The sequence below is a fragment of the Pristiophorus japonicus genome, chromosome 3 (genome assembly GCF_044704955.1).
Source record: "Pristiophorus japonicus isolate sPriJap1 chromosome 3, sPriJap1.hap1, whole genome shotgun sequence".
NCBI classification, from domain to species: Eukaryota; Metazoa; Chordata; class Chondrichthyes; family Pristiophoridae; genus Pristiophorus; species Pristiophorus japonicus.
The window spans coordinates 119,468,306-119,484,563 of record NC_091979.1 but is presented as its reverse complement, the minus strand read 5'-3'; the positions used below and the strand labels follow the sequence as shown (position 1 = coordinate 119,484,563).

The 16,258-nt window shown below is 39.1% G+C and overlaps 3 protein-coding genes across 6 annotated transcripts in view; all 3 read right to left on the bottom strand.

Annotated features, from left to right (window-relative positions):
• Positions 1–540: 540 nt before the first annotated feature.
• LOC139258438 (homeobox protein Hox-D1-like) lies at positions 541–1,924 on the bottom strand. Its single transcript, XM_070874792.1, has 2 exons — positions 1,285–1,924; positions 541–905 (listed from the first exon to the last, which is right to left on the bottom strand). The coding sequence occupies exons 1-2, from the start codon at positions 1,922–1,924 to the stop codon at positions 541–543; spliced, it is 1,005 nt and encodes a 334-aa protein (XP_070730893.1).
• A 7,128-nt stretch (positions 1,925–9,052) lies between these two features.
• LOC139258430 (homeobox protein Hox-A2-like) lies at positions 9,053–10,527 on the bottom strand. The gene is made up of 2 exons (XM_070874783.1): positions 10,182–10,527; positions 9,053–9,801 (listed from the first exon to the last, which is right to left on the bottom strand). The coding sequence occupies exons 1-2, from the start codon at positions 10,525–10,527 to the stop codon at positions 9,053–9,055; spliced, it is 1,095 nt and encodes a 364-aa protein (XP_070730884.1).
• Positions 10,528–13,246: 2,719 nt separating this feature from the next.
• The window catches only part of hoxd3a (homeobox D3a), a 38,061-nt gene continuing 35,049 nt past the window's right edge, over positions 13,247–16,258 (bottom strand). For all 4 annotated transcript variants that reach the window (XM_070875755.1, XM_070875757.1, XM_070875754.1 and 1 more), the window contains one exon: positions 13,247–14,441. In XM_070875755.1, coding sequence (XP_070731856.1) covers positions 13,693–14,441 — 749 coding nt within the window. In that variant the 3' untranslated portion in view covers positions 13,247–13,692. The remainder of the gene's footprint in view (positions 14,442–16,258) is intronic.

The following is a 16,258-nucleotide window of genomic DNA, read 5'->3' as shown; positions in this document are numbered from 1 at the left end:
GCATAATTGTGCAAACTCCACTCATTGAGGAGCTAGGTCGAACATGCTACGTTACATTCGTCATTGTCATCACACATAAATCAATAAAAATACAGTACATGTAAACAATTTACTTCACACACGTAACAATCTCAGGAAGGTAGTATATAGAAGAAACCTGGCAAGTTGTGGCAACCTCTTCTTGTTCAGACTTTATTTACAAAGGCTTTACACTGCCTCTGCAAACGTGTTAAGAAAAGACGCTTTTTTAACACTAGTTGAGTCAAACATTTTGTTTCACCTTTGCACTGAGCTGTTAATGGTGCTTTGGTTTATGTAGATTCCAGGTCAAAGGGAAACCTTTAGCCAAACCCCTTGAGCCCAGTTCAATAATTACAGATTTAAAATAATCTCAAACCAATATATACAAATAATCGATGCTGCTTCACCTGCCGGTAACAATATAAAATAAATGTGAAAACTATGGTCATGTGCTAAGTGATTCCAGTAGGTTGGGCCAGATATTTGTGAAATGTGTTGAGGCCCGATTCCTCAAAACATTTATTTCAGTTCAGCAAAGTTTGTAGTTTCTGACGAACTCTTTGTTGATGGGGAAGGCAATGGCGAGGTAGTTTCCGATTTATCAGAACTTTCTGTGGACGGTGAGTCCTGACCACAGCCCACAGAAGCCAGATTTGCAAGAATGCCTTCTCTCTCCCTTTTCTTTTGTTTCATCCTCCTGTTCTGGAACCAGATCTTCACCTGGGTCTCACTGAGTTGTAGTGCGTTAGCTATTTCCACACGCCTGGCTCGTGTTAAGTATTTATTAAAATGGAATTCTTTCTCCAGTTCCGTCAGCTGTTTGGTGGTGAAATTTGTACGCGCTGTACTGGGAGGGCTGGGGACTCCATAGTCGGTTGTTTTAGCTATAAAAAGACATACAATAGAGTTAGGCACATTATTTTAGTGGAAAGCACAGACGAGTTGGTTAACTCATTTCCTTCACCGTGCTCCCCGCCCCCCGAAAGCGGTATTGAAAACGATTCAGTTCTAAGTTCTAATACTCAAAACAAAATTAATGCTATTGATATGAACCGGAGTAGAAATACGGGAGACGGAACAATTCGAACAACAATGCACTTCACCCTTACGGGCCACTTCGTCTCGACTCTGAGGATGAAAGGGTTAATACAAAATTACAGTTTTGAGTGAAGCTCAAGGCCCACATACTACTGTAGATTCATTCATTAGATGAATAAGTTGTACATTTTAAGCTACAGAAGATTTCTGAGATATCAGACAGACCTGTTTTAGAAGGATTTCGTTTCACTTTCATCCACTCGAAGGTATTTGCAGTGGAGATTTTCTCTGTTGTGGGAGACTCCGGCCTTTGGTAGCCGCCCTGAGACGGCGATAGACTCTGATAATGTCCGGGGTAAAAGTTTGGGAACTCCTTGCCATAGGTTTGGTATTGTTCCTGCTCATCAAAGGCAGTTTTGTTGTACTCGTGCTGGCGCGCAGTGAGCGGAAAAGACGCGCTTCCTGAGTAAACAGAGGTGGAGTATGGGATAAGTCCCCCAGTGTCATCCAGCTCCTGGTTAGCAGCATAAGGAAAGTCATAGCCGAGCTGAGGTAAGAGATTAATATCTGTGGATGGAGAGGAGTCATAGGAAAGTTCGCGACTAGCAGGCACCGACTGATGAAGGTGATGAAGGTGATGATGGCTGGGAGATGGATCACCTACCGGTCCACTTGCAACATACCGACCTTCTCCGGAACACTGCTGCAGGGAGACAGATGGAGAATTACTGTGACAAAACTTTGGCGAAAATGTCAGAATGTCTGCACTGGGAATATATTCTAAGTAAGAGTTCATTCTTCCAATGATGGGCTGGAGAGTGAGATGTTTAGCTCTGGCTGATTGCTGTCTATCCCTGATCACCATAGCAGATCCTTCACTTCCTTCGCAGAGGAAGTAAATATTCCTAATATACAGCAAGGAAGTCACGTGGCGACGCCGGCCAATCACAAAGCTCTTAGCCAGCGCTATTCCATGGCGTCCGGAGGTCTTGGCTCATCCACAGAAAGGAGTGGACTCTTCAATCCACTCACCTTCCATTACCATCATATCATCAACACAGCGCGCACAGGCGTCCGCTAACCTTATCCACACTGCGGACCATCCTCCGAACGCCCGTTGAAAGGTAGGATATTCCTTTTACTGTGGGCGGAGTGTTGTTGCTGCACAGTAATGCGAGCTTTGAATTGTGTGATGGTGGCGCTTACAGTAGAAGGCACTCCGTTTACTGTCAATGAATATTTTGTGGCCTTGACTGCACGAAACGAGTTACTATAGCCACAGCGCCAGCAAATCCAGAATGATGAGATAATGACAAAACATAGCAAATGGCCATTTAAATGGTTTCTGAAGTTGAGTTTCCTGGCGCTGTATTGGTGCTGTAACCGAGTGTATGGGTTATAGAACATCGCCAGCATAATCCTTGTGTGCTTTTTAAATTAACACTTGCTCTCTGGTAGGTGCTATTTTCCTCGTAACATAATACTAACCGACATAATAATCAGATCCATAAATAAAATAGTTACGTTCAGTGATATGCTTATGAGATAGTTAAACTGTCGAACTGTTAAAAAAACGGCCAAAGTACTATTGCCTGCCCCGCGTACTTGTGACTTTACAAATGCTAGCATCAAGGCCTATTGAACATTGTTTAAACAAATAGACACACCGATAACTCTTTTGTCAGAGATATAAAGAATAAATAGCTCAGTCCCTTTTGACTCGGCAACCTGCCAATTATCGTTAATAGCATTGAACGTTGTGAAATTTCGTAAATATATTTGCAACATTATTCAAAGTTATTAAAATCACTATATGAAATAAAAGGTAGGATATTCCTTTTAGTGCTCGTGGATTGTGTCTTTCATTGCCCAGTATTGGCTGTTGCTAATTCTGAATTCGTCTTATGCTCTGTTGTACATATTGTTCTGTGACTTTCTGCAAAATATATCTAAATCACGATAAAATCTAAATTTAAGCATAACATTTTAATTTACGTTAAAATATTTTTTTACTAAGTGAGTTCTCAAACTGCATAGTCGAACAATGACAATTGTTTGGGGAATTCCACTAAACAATTATAATATTCTGATTCATTTGGCCAATGTGTTATTAAATATGATCCCATCTTGGTACATTTCCGTTGTAGCGGTTGAGTGAAAGTCATTCACCTGTCAAAGCACTCACTAGCAAAGCTCTGACGCAAAGTCTGTTGATTTGTGCGTGTACAGCACAGGAAGACCTGCTCTTTTTCATCGCCAGGGGCAGTATGCAGTTTAATTCATATCAGCAGCGTGTTAGGTGCAGTGTCATTACCTCATGCGTGTGTTAAAACATAGAATTACAGTAGTTTGAAATAAATTTATTTAGTCATATAAAAGGACTGCGAATATAAAATCGGTGTGTAGCATTCAGAATCTAAAATCCATCTGTCTACAGCGCAGCTTGTCTGTTCTGTCTCTATCTGCGTTTGATTATCTCTTTATTTTTTTCTGTCCGTCTATCTAATCTACAAGTGAATTCTGCTCGCTATGCCTTAATTTTTAAAGTGGGCATCAATTCGAGTTTGTTCTCTCCTTTCTGTTTTCGTGTTCCCTCGCAATTGGATCTTAGTGAGGGCTTGAGTAATAATAATGTTTCTGTTGCTACTCCCTTGCTTGAGTAAAAGCCACATCTTATAAAAGCACTTCCCATTCATTTTGCGGTTAGCAGGTTTGATCTGATCTTGAAAAGCTGTGGTATGTATAATTCAGAGGGCAGCGAGTTTGAGGGCTTTGAAAGCATACAGTTGCCACGGGATTTGCAAATGACTAAATTCCTGCATATACAATTCAACATATGCATCACGCCTTCTCATTCACTTTACATTTGTCTTTTGCTTGCTTTACGAACATGTCTTTGCAGTTTTTTTGTAAGGATATATATAGTATTATATATAAGTTTAAGTCTTTAAAAAAAACTTGTTAACAGCAATGTATTAAATGAATATATTGGCCATGATTTAAATTATTTATTAAAAAATGCTCAATTCCCTAATATTTAGTCCTATTCGTTGTGCTTCTCAGAAGCAAATATTGGTGGAAAGTTTATAAGTATTTGTCACCTAATTTTCTTCTTTGAAATGCGATGCTAATCATCCGTGTGCGTTCAGCTGCCTCGAACAATGATCTACATCACATACCTGTTCATTTATGCTGATATTACTGCCAAAATATACGTCTGTATGTTGAACATACAATGACTTAAAGAATAAGGTAAAAGTTGAGATGTTCATAATCCAAACATGAATTTGTATAATTTAACATGTCACAGTTCCTAATCAGAATATTACATTACTTTTACCAATGACCATAATGTTTGCTTAGAGGAAATGTATAAATACAAAAATAAACTAATTCTGATTTCCAAAGCTCCTTCTAAAGTTCATGAGTTCCACGTCCAAATAATGAAGGAAATGAGTAGCATTGGAATATTGCTTTCTTTTGACCGCTGCACGCAATATTTCCTTAATCGTGACTGCTTATTTGAATAAACAGGCATAAGCAGACAGTCCTTTGTATACTTAATTAATTTAATCGCACTTTCGTAGATTTTGATCAACCTCTTTCTCGACTCCCTCCTGCAACTAGTTCTGAAAGTAGATCGTTTGATTTGGATGGCTTAGGGTGAATGTGACTAAAGATTGCAATGTGTGGCACATCAGAAGCAGACTACAGACTTATTTTAGTAGAGTGTGTGGACTCACTGTAGTGGGACTATTCCCAAACCAGAGTATGCTTCTGAATTTAAAGGGAATTGCACTTTCTCATATTCACAACAATAAAATCATGTCGGTTTACTTAATGTTAGACCACTAAGAGTCTGGCGCAGACTCAATAGGGCTGTTATGACAGTATTTGGCCAACGACTTGGAGGTAATTGTCCTCCAAGCAAACATCAGGGTTCTCCTGTCATTACTGGGAACTGGTTAGGGGCTTCTATTTGTGCAATAACTATATCTGTAATTTCCCTATACTTTCCTATTTTAAACCTCGGTACATACGAGGTTAGCTTCCATCTTAACGCTGTAAGCATATAAGTAGTGGACGGGGGCGGGATGGGGGGGGGGGCGATTGGGTTTCGATCTCTGGAAATGAAAGGACCAGACTCGAAATCAAAATAGTCAGGGAAGTGACCAGGGTTGCTTTGCATTTAGCAACTTCGGGAAGAATGTTCCCGATGTTGGGGAAGTCCAGAACCAGGAGACACAGTCTAAGGATAAGGGGTAATCCATTTAGGACTGAGATGAAGAGAAACTTCTTCACTCAGAGAGTTGTTAACCTGTGGAATTCCCTACAGAAGAGAGTTGTTGATGTCAGTTCATTGGATATATTCAAGAGGCAGTTAGATATGGCCCTTTCGGCTAATGGGATCAAGGGGTATGGAGAGAAAGCAGGAAAGGGGTACTGAGGTGAATGATCAGCCATGATCTTATTGAATGGTGGTGCAGGCTCGAAGGGCCGAATGACCTACTCCTGCATCTTTTTTCTATGTTTCTATGTTTCTATGTAACTTGTCAGGAATCCCAAGACTATCTTTGAACTAACTTCTCTTTCATTTTATTTTCACGGGAAGTGCAGTTAACTCTTCTATATTCCCAAATAAGGCTATCACATTTGTAGGGAACCAACGCGGAAGTTCAAAAAGGTACAACCGTTGCACTCGACTTACAGTATTAGCAATTATATTAGCTTTCCATTAACTGTACTTTGAATTGACAAGAGGAAATGTAAGGTTGTAAATAAAATATAATGTACGTGTTTTATACATTAGGGATTCCTGTGAACGTACATCTATTAGTGGCATGTTTTAAAAGGTTAACGTAAATGACCCAATACCACAAAAGCAGTCATACATGACAATAATTTAAGCACACATAGCTTTCTCGGCTGAGCCAAGATTTTTGATGCCCTTGAAACGTTTTACCCTCTTTAACGAGCAGTAACGAGGGATCGCAGTTAGACTCCAGATTTCTCGAAGGTTGGTCATACAGGAGGTTTCGTCTATGGTGTGATTAGACTGGTGTGTTATTCGTTTTCGCATTTGTCCGCTTTGGTAGCGGTTGCTGGAGGGATCCCAGCTGGCAGTGGCTTGCTTTAAAGAAGGAGGAACTGCTGTCGAGGGAAAAGTGGAGATTTCATGATTGATGAACTCTTAACAATGCCCCACTGACAACCATGCATCAAGACAGAACTGCAAGTCTTTCAGCAGAACTCCTTATTTGCTAGTGCGTTGTTTCAAATTCCAAAATTAGCCGTCCTTTTCATTTACAGCCATCGTGTTTGCAAAATAAACGGAAATAGTGGCTGTAAATATACCAGCCAGTTGCCCACATAAACATGAAATATGATGGCTGATTTTGCTGCCACATGATCGTTTGCTCAAGGGTTCCTGGAGAGCTGCTGTTTATTACCTGGAACAGCAAACACAAAACTCACTCTTTGTTTAGGGCTGGATGCTTCATATTTTTGGAAAATTTGCAACGTTCTTCCTAATCGACGCAGTAAAAGCTTCATAATTTATGCAGGGTCAAAACATCACTTGTTACTGTGATTGAGCTGTACGGATATCACCTCACTATAGTGGAACCAAAACACAACACATCGAGTTGAAGAAAAACCTAAGTGGGCTTATTACTAATTTGATCGGCATTAGAATGCAGAGGGAAAACTGCAGAAAGGCCAACCCATTATAGTTATGTGTACAGAACAGTGTTCATTATTTTTGCTATAGTATTCAGAAGATAAATTGGGGATTATTTGCAGAGGATTAGTCATTTGTTCTGAATTTATAGTTCTAATGGTACTAAATGAGCGATTATTTGAACTAACGTGGATTTACGGCCTTCTTATAAATAACAGAATCTAACCACAACATTTCCTTTGGTACTTTAATAAAATGACAGTTGATCCTGAAATGTGCAACGACGCACCAACCACTCCTCAAGCTTTTGAACATTAAAAGCATGGTCTTGTCTAACGTTAACAAAACAGGCACCTATATTTGGGATGATCTCAGAACGCTGTTTTCTCTGAAAAATAAGACATAAAAGTAAGAATTTCAAAAAATTAAATATTTATTGGACATTACAAATGTGGAACGTGGGCGTTTCGAAGCGCATCCCTTACTGGCAGTCAGCATAGTTGGCTAACAAAAATGCGTGGGTGTGTTAAGGATTTAAAAACGACTTAATTTTTCTAAGTAGAGGCCTACTCTTTGTCTACTGATGCTGCAAGCAGGTCAAGTAGTCGTTTGAAAAGCACATGTGTGCCCCCTTTCTGAAACAGGAAGATGAATTGCACCTTGCCTTCGAAGTAACTCGTGAATTTCTGGCCTAGATTGTGAAGCATTTTGTTTCACTTCTATATACCATTTATAGTTAATATCATGCGCAGTCAATTTCATCACATCATGAATTCAATTCATAAATAGCCGGAGGAAATGTTTTCAAAAATAAATACAAGAATTTTAGATCAAAGTGTTCGCAATTGTTCAGCAGGGCCGATCTTATGCAACAGTTAATTATTACATGGAACTATATTAGCTTGCGACAGTTAATTCTTTACTAATTTGGATTTTTTTTCGATGATGAAATGTACGTCATTTGTAAATATAAATTAAATATCGATAAATGATCTACCAGCATCAATACTTGCCTTTAAACATACTTCGGCATCTTTGATTTGCGTTACTTGACTGCCAGTTTTACACAGGCACCTTACATAAAGGTCGTAGAACCGTTTTGAGTTTTAATCTTGTTCGCTTTTAAAGCCACAAATGGTGATAACCTATTGTTAACCGCTGAGTGAAATCTAAAAGGAAACAAAATCATAAATATAGGTGTTTCAAGTGGCCATCATTTCTTTATGTTCTATATTTTCTTGGTTATGATATTACATGTTTAGTTAACATATCCTAATTTGAATGGTAAAAGTGCAGTGATTTAACGAGATCTTGTTTTTTCCACCTTCTCTAAATAGGATATACATGCATTGATCTATTCAGCTACCACATTTGGTGCGGTCTAACAAAATGGCGTCTTACATGGGTTTAAATCCCGGCCTGACTATGACAGTCATGGTTGGCGTGTGATTATTACCGGTTTCCTTTAACAGTAATTCTGTAGTAACCGAGTTTCTGAATAATAATAAATTGCATTTATCTTGATGTGGATGATCAGTTGGTTTCCCTTTCGATTTTCATAGCAGCTCATTAAATGTTTGAAATGATTTTAATATTTAAATTTGAATACAGATCCATGTTGTAGCTTGAGAAATCAAATCCCCTAATTATTTTAAAACTATTATGTTTCTTAAAACATTAAACTGTATAAGGACATTACTAGGGAACCGTAGAAAAAGGTCTATCAATTATTATTAATGCATTTCCTATAACAACCAATATCTCTTTTTAAAAAACTGCATTTTTAACGTAAGCGATTAGCTTTATTTCAGCCACAGCACGATTATCACTTATGTTGTTTGGTTGCTGATTTAATCTATTCTTCTTATTTTCTAGCAATATCGTTGATTGGGATTTGGACTAAGGCAGGTCATCTATTGCGCTGAGGGCGATCAGCAGTGTCGGGATGGACGTGTTCAACTCCAATGCGTTTTATTTACTTTTTCTTGCATATTTTCAAGTTAATACTTTTTTAGACAAAGCTATTATATAAATTGTATTTTAAAGTCATGTATTTAGTTTTTGAAAATTTGCAGTTATTTGAAATATTCACATTATTTAAAATAAAATACTGAAAATACTTTTATTTCTTGCGCTACATTAAATTTGTTCAGAACTAGTTTCCTTTCATTCATGGCATAATGCAAGCATGAGCAGAAGGTCCATAGTTGATAAAGTCTGAGATCAAGAGGCATGTAATAAACGGCACGGCTTTCCAACCTGTTAATATTAAGGAACTTCAGCGGAGTATGTGTGCATGAGCTGGAATTCAGTCTAAAACTGCAACTGCTGAAAATCGGTGGAGCTAAAGTTGTCACTTAGAAAGTCAAACACGTTGGATGGAATAACTAGTGTGTCCTCGTTTTCCAACAAAGACATTTGAGGTAATTCTTCTATCAGATCTAGACGGGGTTCGATTGTAATTTTGTCTAAATCCTCCAGAGATGGGATGCTGAAACTCTCCGGACTGCTCGGGCTTGTTCCAGCCGAACAGTTCTTCAGCATAGGTAGCAGGCAGTCTGTTCCATCTGAGCTCTGAGGGAAATAGTGGCTCTGGATTCCCTCAGTGCAGATCAGAGAAGTGCCAATAACACTGAGCAAGTCACTGCTGATGTCACTCAATGTATTTTTATGAGCAGAATGGATAATATCTTGCTCAACAATGTTTTCGCTCTCTAACGAATTCAAGGTTTTATTTACAGGTGTCTCAGCAAAACTTCTTGTGGAAAATCCACTCTGATTAACACAGTTCGCAAAATGGCGCTTTGAATCAGCGTTTTGACTCTGTTTGAATCGAGTTTGTCTCTTGTGTTTCATGCGTCTGTTCTGAAACCAGACTTTGACTTGCCTTTCTGTTAAATCGAGTAGAGCTGCGATTTCTACCCTCCGTGGTCTGCAAAGGTATCTATTGTAATGAAACTCCTTTTCCAGCTCCAACAGCTGAGTGTTAGTGTAAGTGGTTCGTAGTCTCCTGGAGCTGTCAAAAGGACTCCCGGTGTCCGGCTCATTAAGCTCTTCGTTTTCTGTAGCAAGGAGGGAAAAGTTTCGATAAGTTATCACTAATCTTTCCAAATAATCCAGCAATATAAAATGGCCGCCTTCGAGACACAAAAGGCTTCCAGCAAAAAATGGCCCAGGCAGGGCAACAGAAAGATTATATAGAACTTGCCTGGAATTTGGTGTGTGCAGGTTGTAAATAGCTACATAATACCAGGAGTTATATAGGCTTGAGCACTCACTATTTACATATTGGATATTGTTGGGGAGTGAGCATTTTGCTGGTATGACACCTTTCAGTCAATGAAACATTTATTACTGCTTCAAAATTGATTTTTTTTTAAATACCACAACCCTCTGACAACAACAAAAAATAAATAGTAAAGGAAAATATTATTGACCTGACCTTCATTAGAAGAACAAGACGAGAATGATCCCGTCGCTGGGACTGTTTTTTTCTTGTGGCTTTTCTTTTCTCTCATCCACGGATATTCCAGAGGTTTGTCCCCTAACGTGGCCCGACCAATGCCTTTTGAAGTGTGGGTTTTCCCATTTTGGTGTGTGTTACCATGGTCCAAGCTGCAGAAGCTCTGCTCAAAAGGAGGAGGAATCAGTGTCGAATGTGAAAGCGTCGAGTTCTTGATTGATGAACTTTGAAATGTCTCGCCAACAGGAGGAAAGGATGTCAGGCACTCGGCAAGCGATGGTTCACTATTGATAAAACCAACCTCTCGCTCAAACTCGTTGTTCATTTCTGCCCGGGCAGAATCGGTAGAAAATTGCTTATTTGACAGTTTCTTTGAAAATTTATATTTATAAAATGTACTGATTACAAACGCTAAGGGACCGTGCTATTATTAAACTATGTCTATTGAATACACAGACACGACGTTGAGATGAGGCTGATTTTATCGTCACATGATCGCCTTAACCAATGACAAGAGTGGAAAATAAGACTGGCTTTCTGAATGATTCTGAAATAAAACATATAAAGGTGTAGGTAGCGTTTCCCTGCCTTCTACATGCCATACTATGATGTAAGGTAGAGCAAAATGGCTTTTATAAAGTAGAAAGTGTACGATTACAAAACATCCTGCATTTCTTGGTGGGTGGCTGTATTACTGAGAAGAAAAGAACACTCAAGTCTAGATTTCTGCTTACAAATGTATGGCGTGGAGTCATAAACGACAAATCAATTAATCTTCGGAACTGTGACAATCATCGCAAGGCCCTTCCTTACAGAAGAATGAACACAAGCTGTGGCTAAAGCAGCACCCTGGACAGTCGGAGCTGGCAGTGAGGCCCAATGCCAAGTAGGACAGGATCACTTTCATACACTATCTGGATTTTACCATGAACATAAACAGACATTGTAAACATTTTCAACTACTTTTTTCCCTTTCGTTTGAATTGTGCCATTTATTCGGTACTTTTACACTCTGAACAACTACCATTTAACTTACTCATCTGGAGCAGCACGGCCTGTTTACAAATGACTTCTTGTTGATATGTTAAATGTTGATTTCGTAAACACCCACAAGCCATTTATTTAAATCTTTCTGAAGTAACATCTCGCGGATTGTCTCGATTCACAGCTGTTACGACTTATGAACTTTACACATTATATAGCAACACTTGCGAGTTATTTGACATTTAAACCCCAAAGGCTGCGCATTCTATAATATATTATTGGCACATTAGTAATCACAACATTTGCTCATACTTTTTCTGCTCATATATACAAAATGTTTTGAGAATAATAAAAATTAAACCAGTCAAAATGCAGCGTTGCATTTATTTATTTAATTCTGCTAAACTGGACCGGCTTTCAGAAAATTGTGTGAGTGGGTGCTTTTTCTCCTTTTCGTCTGCCTGCAAAGCCAACATTTTGCATTCTTTGAAGTGTGGGAGGTGTACTAACTAAACAAGGGTTTTGGACGCCTTTACGGCGTTGGCGTTAATAATAGGCACATTTAAAATGACAACAAACTGAGGAGCTGTGTGCAGTGCATTAAAATCTATACTGCATTCATATTTAGAACTTACTTAACATCAGACGTTTTAAAATAAAGTAAATCAAATGAGTTTATTCTGGAGGAGAGAATTTAAAGTGCTACACTGACTTCAAGCTCTAAAATAATTTAACAAATGGTTAGTTAGATTGCTGTCTTCGCCAAAGTGTTGACGTTTTTAAATGTGCGTGCCCTTTTGAAAGAAAACAATTTCTTTCCCATTTAAAATAATGAAATTATTTTTCGACGGATGGGAGATATCTTTGTTTGTTGCCAGAGGGCTTTCAGCGCCTCTGCTTTATTTGTTAAACAAAATGGCGCCGCGTGGGTCGGTGCTGCGGGCGGCTGCTGTGGAGAGAGGCGGCAGCTAGCGCCTGGGATCAGGCTCCCCTTTCACAGCCACCTGATACTGGGCACCATTGGGCCACTTTGGATCAGAGCTAACACAGCTTGCTGCATAATAATATTGACGTCCCCGTAACATAACGGTAACAGATAGAGACTCTTTTGGATTTATTCCTATATTTATCAGATAATATCTGTGGAAATGTCGACTAATTTTTTGAATAGATTTGAAAAATTAAGCTTATTTAACTGTTTACTTAAATATATATTAATATAAATGTTACATACGGCAGGACTGCAAATCATTTGGGAAAACTTAAACAAATAATAATTGACGACAACTTTCGTTAAAGTAACCAATATGTACTTGTTTTCATTTTATTTTTTCTGCTTTATTTGTATCCTGCTGTTTTGCCACGTTTCTTCTCGAGTTGTCCTCCAACCTCTCTTTCTCTTTGTTTGCATCTTGTAATTTTGTGTGCCTGTCTCTTAACATTTCATATGTATACAACAACCTTACAATGCTGGGCAAAATGCAAAGTCGTTGCAATGATTTTTCACCTTATAATAACGTCGCATTGGAACATGCAGTATATCGTTTGGCAAATGCACATTTGAACCGAACGCAGCTCGGCTAAACAGTTCCAAATCCCAGTCTTTGGCTGCAGTCAGCTTGCGTTATATTAATGAGGTGAGGAGACAAGATGGCGAAGCATACAGCTGGTGCGGTGCCTATATATTCATAAATAAAGGCTACAGGATTGTTCAAAGAACACATTTTTATTCTAAATATCTGTTGAAATAGTACCAGACAATTGAAATAAAGTATTCTTATAGAAATGTGTCGACTATTGTGTAGTGTCACATTTTCTCTGATTTACTACAGTCATAACTTACAATTTGCTTTCAGAGATAACCCTTACATAATCTACAAACACCAGCCACTGATACAACTGCTCAAAAAACTATCCTCTCATCTAGTTTAAACCCAGGTTTACTAAAGAGGAGAAATATGATTGTAACAGACATGGATCAAACAGGTCAAAGTCAGATTGTATAAGATCTATAAATCTCACATAAATACATTAAGACGAGGATAAATAAGTGATAGAAAAATCTTTTTTTGTTTTCGACTTAAAATAATAAATACATATCATTGATATTCAATGCAGTTCGTTCATTACTGAAAAGTACATAGCTGAAGTTCTGGGCAGTAAGGCCAGTTACAGACAGAATCCCACCAAAGTGTAGTGTGTAGAATTACTATTCTTTAAAATCCACATTAAGAAGGGTTTGCTGAAGACCGATTCCATCACGTTTTACCTTCAAAAGCACCTATTTCAAGCAATCGTTCCTCTATTTGCATTCTGCATTACACTAGGATCTTACCAAAAGGGACGGCTGATGTGTAGACCCTCAAATAAACACAGAAAAGCAACGTAACAGGTAGAAAATGAGTGGTGGACAAATACTGTGGCAGTCTCATAGCAGGAGAATATTTGATACAAATGAGGTAATAAAAAAGCGAAGTGACATCGCTTGGCAAACCGTGCTAGTCCGTTACAGATGTGTTAGTTTGGGCGCTTCTTGAATTCTTCCCTGAGATGTGTGATGAGGAGTCAGGTCTGTATATGTGGGGTGGGGATCACAAGGTCCGTGGTGGTGATTGCCTGGTATTTGAGCAGCACAGCTATAGTCCACAGTGGCTGATGAAGGATGAGGAAGATGGCTAAGGTTGAACATTGGACCAGAAGCTGGCATTGAATCAACAAAGTTCCCTCCAACATACACAGGGCTGCCCTGCAAATTATGATTGGCAAAACTACCATTGCCCTGCATAGTGTGATGGTCGTACTCTGTGCCTGGGTACCTTTTCTGCTGGGGTAGGCAGCTATTAAGAGGTGCAGTGTAAGCAGCTAAGCCGTACATATTTTGCTGGGATTTGGTGAAAGATGTTGGCGAAGGAGCTTCGTAACTCAGACTGTTGACAGTGGGGAGCTGGCTTGAGAATCCAATGTTATTTGGCGCGTTTAAAAGCGGACTTCTGTCTGGAGATTGTCCAACTGGAGAGTGCATGATCCCTTTGGCCTTTTGATCTTTTTTATACTTCATTCTTCTGTTCTGGAACCAGATCTTTATCTGGCGTTCGGTGAGGTTTAATAAGTTTGCCATTTCAACTCGCCGTGGACGGCACAGATAACGATTAAAATGAAACTCCTTTTCCAGTTCGACTAGCTGTGCGCTGGTGTAGGCTGTACGGACTCTCTTGGAGGCTGGGCCTGGCGGGCTTTTATCCTCACAATTGTCACCTACAGAATGAAAACATTATATTAGTACCTATACATAAAAGTTTAAAAATGCACGCCCTACCTAAAAAACCCCACATCATTATCCTCACACTGAACCAGTAAATAAGTATAAATAGAATCTTTAACCATTTCGCTCCCCAGGCTATTATGTCTCCAAAACTGACTTATTTGAAGGGTAACATTTCGATGACAAACAAACGTGGGTTAATACTTGCAATAACGTTACAAGAAGTCATTTTCTACACTTCTAAAGTACTTCTTTGAATGTTAAGCGCTTTGGGAAGCCCTGGGGTCACGAAAGGCGCTATATATATGAAAGTTGTTTCTTTTCTTTTAAACTTTCTGTAAATGCTGTTTACTGATTCATGAATGTCTATTTATTCCTATTTCTTCTTGGGTTACCAGCAGAAGATCCAATGACATAGCAACAGCAATTTATATTTATATAGTGCCTTTAACGTAGTAAAATGTCCCAAGGCACTTCACAGGAGTGTCATCAAACAAAATTTGGTACCGGGCCACATAAGGAGAAATTAGGGTAGATAACCAAAAGCTTTGTCAAAGAGATAGGTTTTAAAGAATGTCTTAAAGGAGGAAAGAGAGGTGGAGAGGCAGAAAGATTTAGCAAGGGAATTCCAGAGCTCAGGGCCTAAGCAACTGAAGGAACGGCCATCAATGGTATCGGGGATGCTCAAGAGGCCAGAATTAGAGGAGCACTGATATCTTGGGAGTGGGGGCGGGGGGAGGGGGGAATAGGTTGGAGGAGATTACAGAGATAGGGAGGGGTGAGACCATGGAGGGATTTGAAAACAAGGATGAGAATTTTGAAATCGAGGAGTTGCTTAACCTGGAGCCAATCTAGGTCAGGTCAGCGAGCACAGGGGTGATGGATGAATGGGATTTGCTCTGAGTTAGGACATGGGCAGTTGAGTTTTGGATGACCTCAAGTTTACGCAGAATAGAGTGTGGGAAGCGGGCCTGGAATGGGTTGCAATAGTCAAGTCTAGAGGTAACAAAGGCATGGATGGGGGTTTCAGCAGCGGATGAGCTGATGCAGGTGCAGAGAAAGGTGATGTTACAGAGGTGAAAATAGGTGGTCTTAGTTATGCCACGGATATGTGGTTGGAAGCTAATTTCAGGATCAAATATGACACCACTGATTCAGCCTCAGACAGATGCTAGGGAGAAGGTTGGAGTCAATGGCTACGAGTTTGTGGTGGGGACCGAAGACAATGGCTTTGGTCTTCCTAATATTTAGTTGGAGGAAATTTCTGCTCATCCAGCACTGGATATCGGACAAGCACTCTGACAATTTACAGGCAATGGTGGGATTGAGAGCAGTGATGTGTGAGGTAGAGCTGGGTGCCGTCAGCGTACATGTGGAAACAAAACATAAATATTGCATGAATTAATTTTTTGAAAATATTTACTTAAACGTATTTACCTTTAATTTTGTAACTTAAGACTTGCTTATTATTGTTTCCCACCTTGCATTTCGTCTGATCTGTGAAGGCAATTAACTTAAAACTGGGGTTGATTAACAAATCCACTCCAAAGAAAATATTATGTAGGAGTAGAAAAGCTTCATTCTTTTTTGTGCATTGTTTGGAAGTAAAAGGTTGATTAACATTCTGTTATCATGTATTAATACAGTGAAATGAGTAGTTGTCTTAATATGTATTTTATTTTATTGTAAAGGTTGAACAGTGTTTTGTTATTCTCATTTAAATTTCAGTTGTACCGATTGGTAATACAATTAGAATATGAATATGGCTCCCATAAAAGCATTTCTATTATATATCATACTCAGGTCATAT

Bases quoted from the DNA above. Each gene is read 5' to 3' on its own strand.
- LOC139258430 (XM_070874783.1), bottom strand. From the start codon at position 10,527: ATGAACAACGAGTTTGAGCGAGAGGTTGGTTTTATCAATAGTGAACCA. The intron at 9,802-10,181 runs GTCAGGTCAATA...TCCTTGCTACAG, and splicing joins GTCTTGTTCTTCTAATGAAG to AAAACGAAGAGCTTAATGAG.
- LOC139258438 (XM_070874792.1), bottom strand. From the start codon at position 1,924: ATGGTGATCAGGGATAGACAGCAATCAGCCAGAGCTAAACATCTCACT. The intron at 906-1,284 runs GTCTGTCTGATA...GTCTTTTTATAG, and splicing joins ACGAAATCCTTCTAAAACAG to CTAAAACAACCGACTATGGA.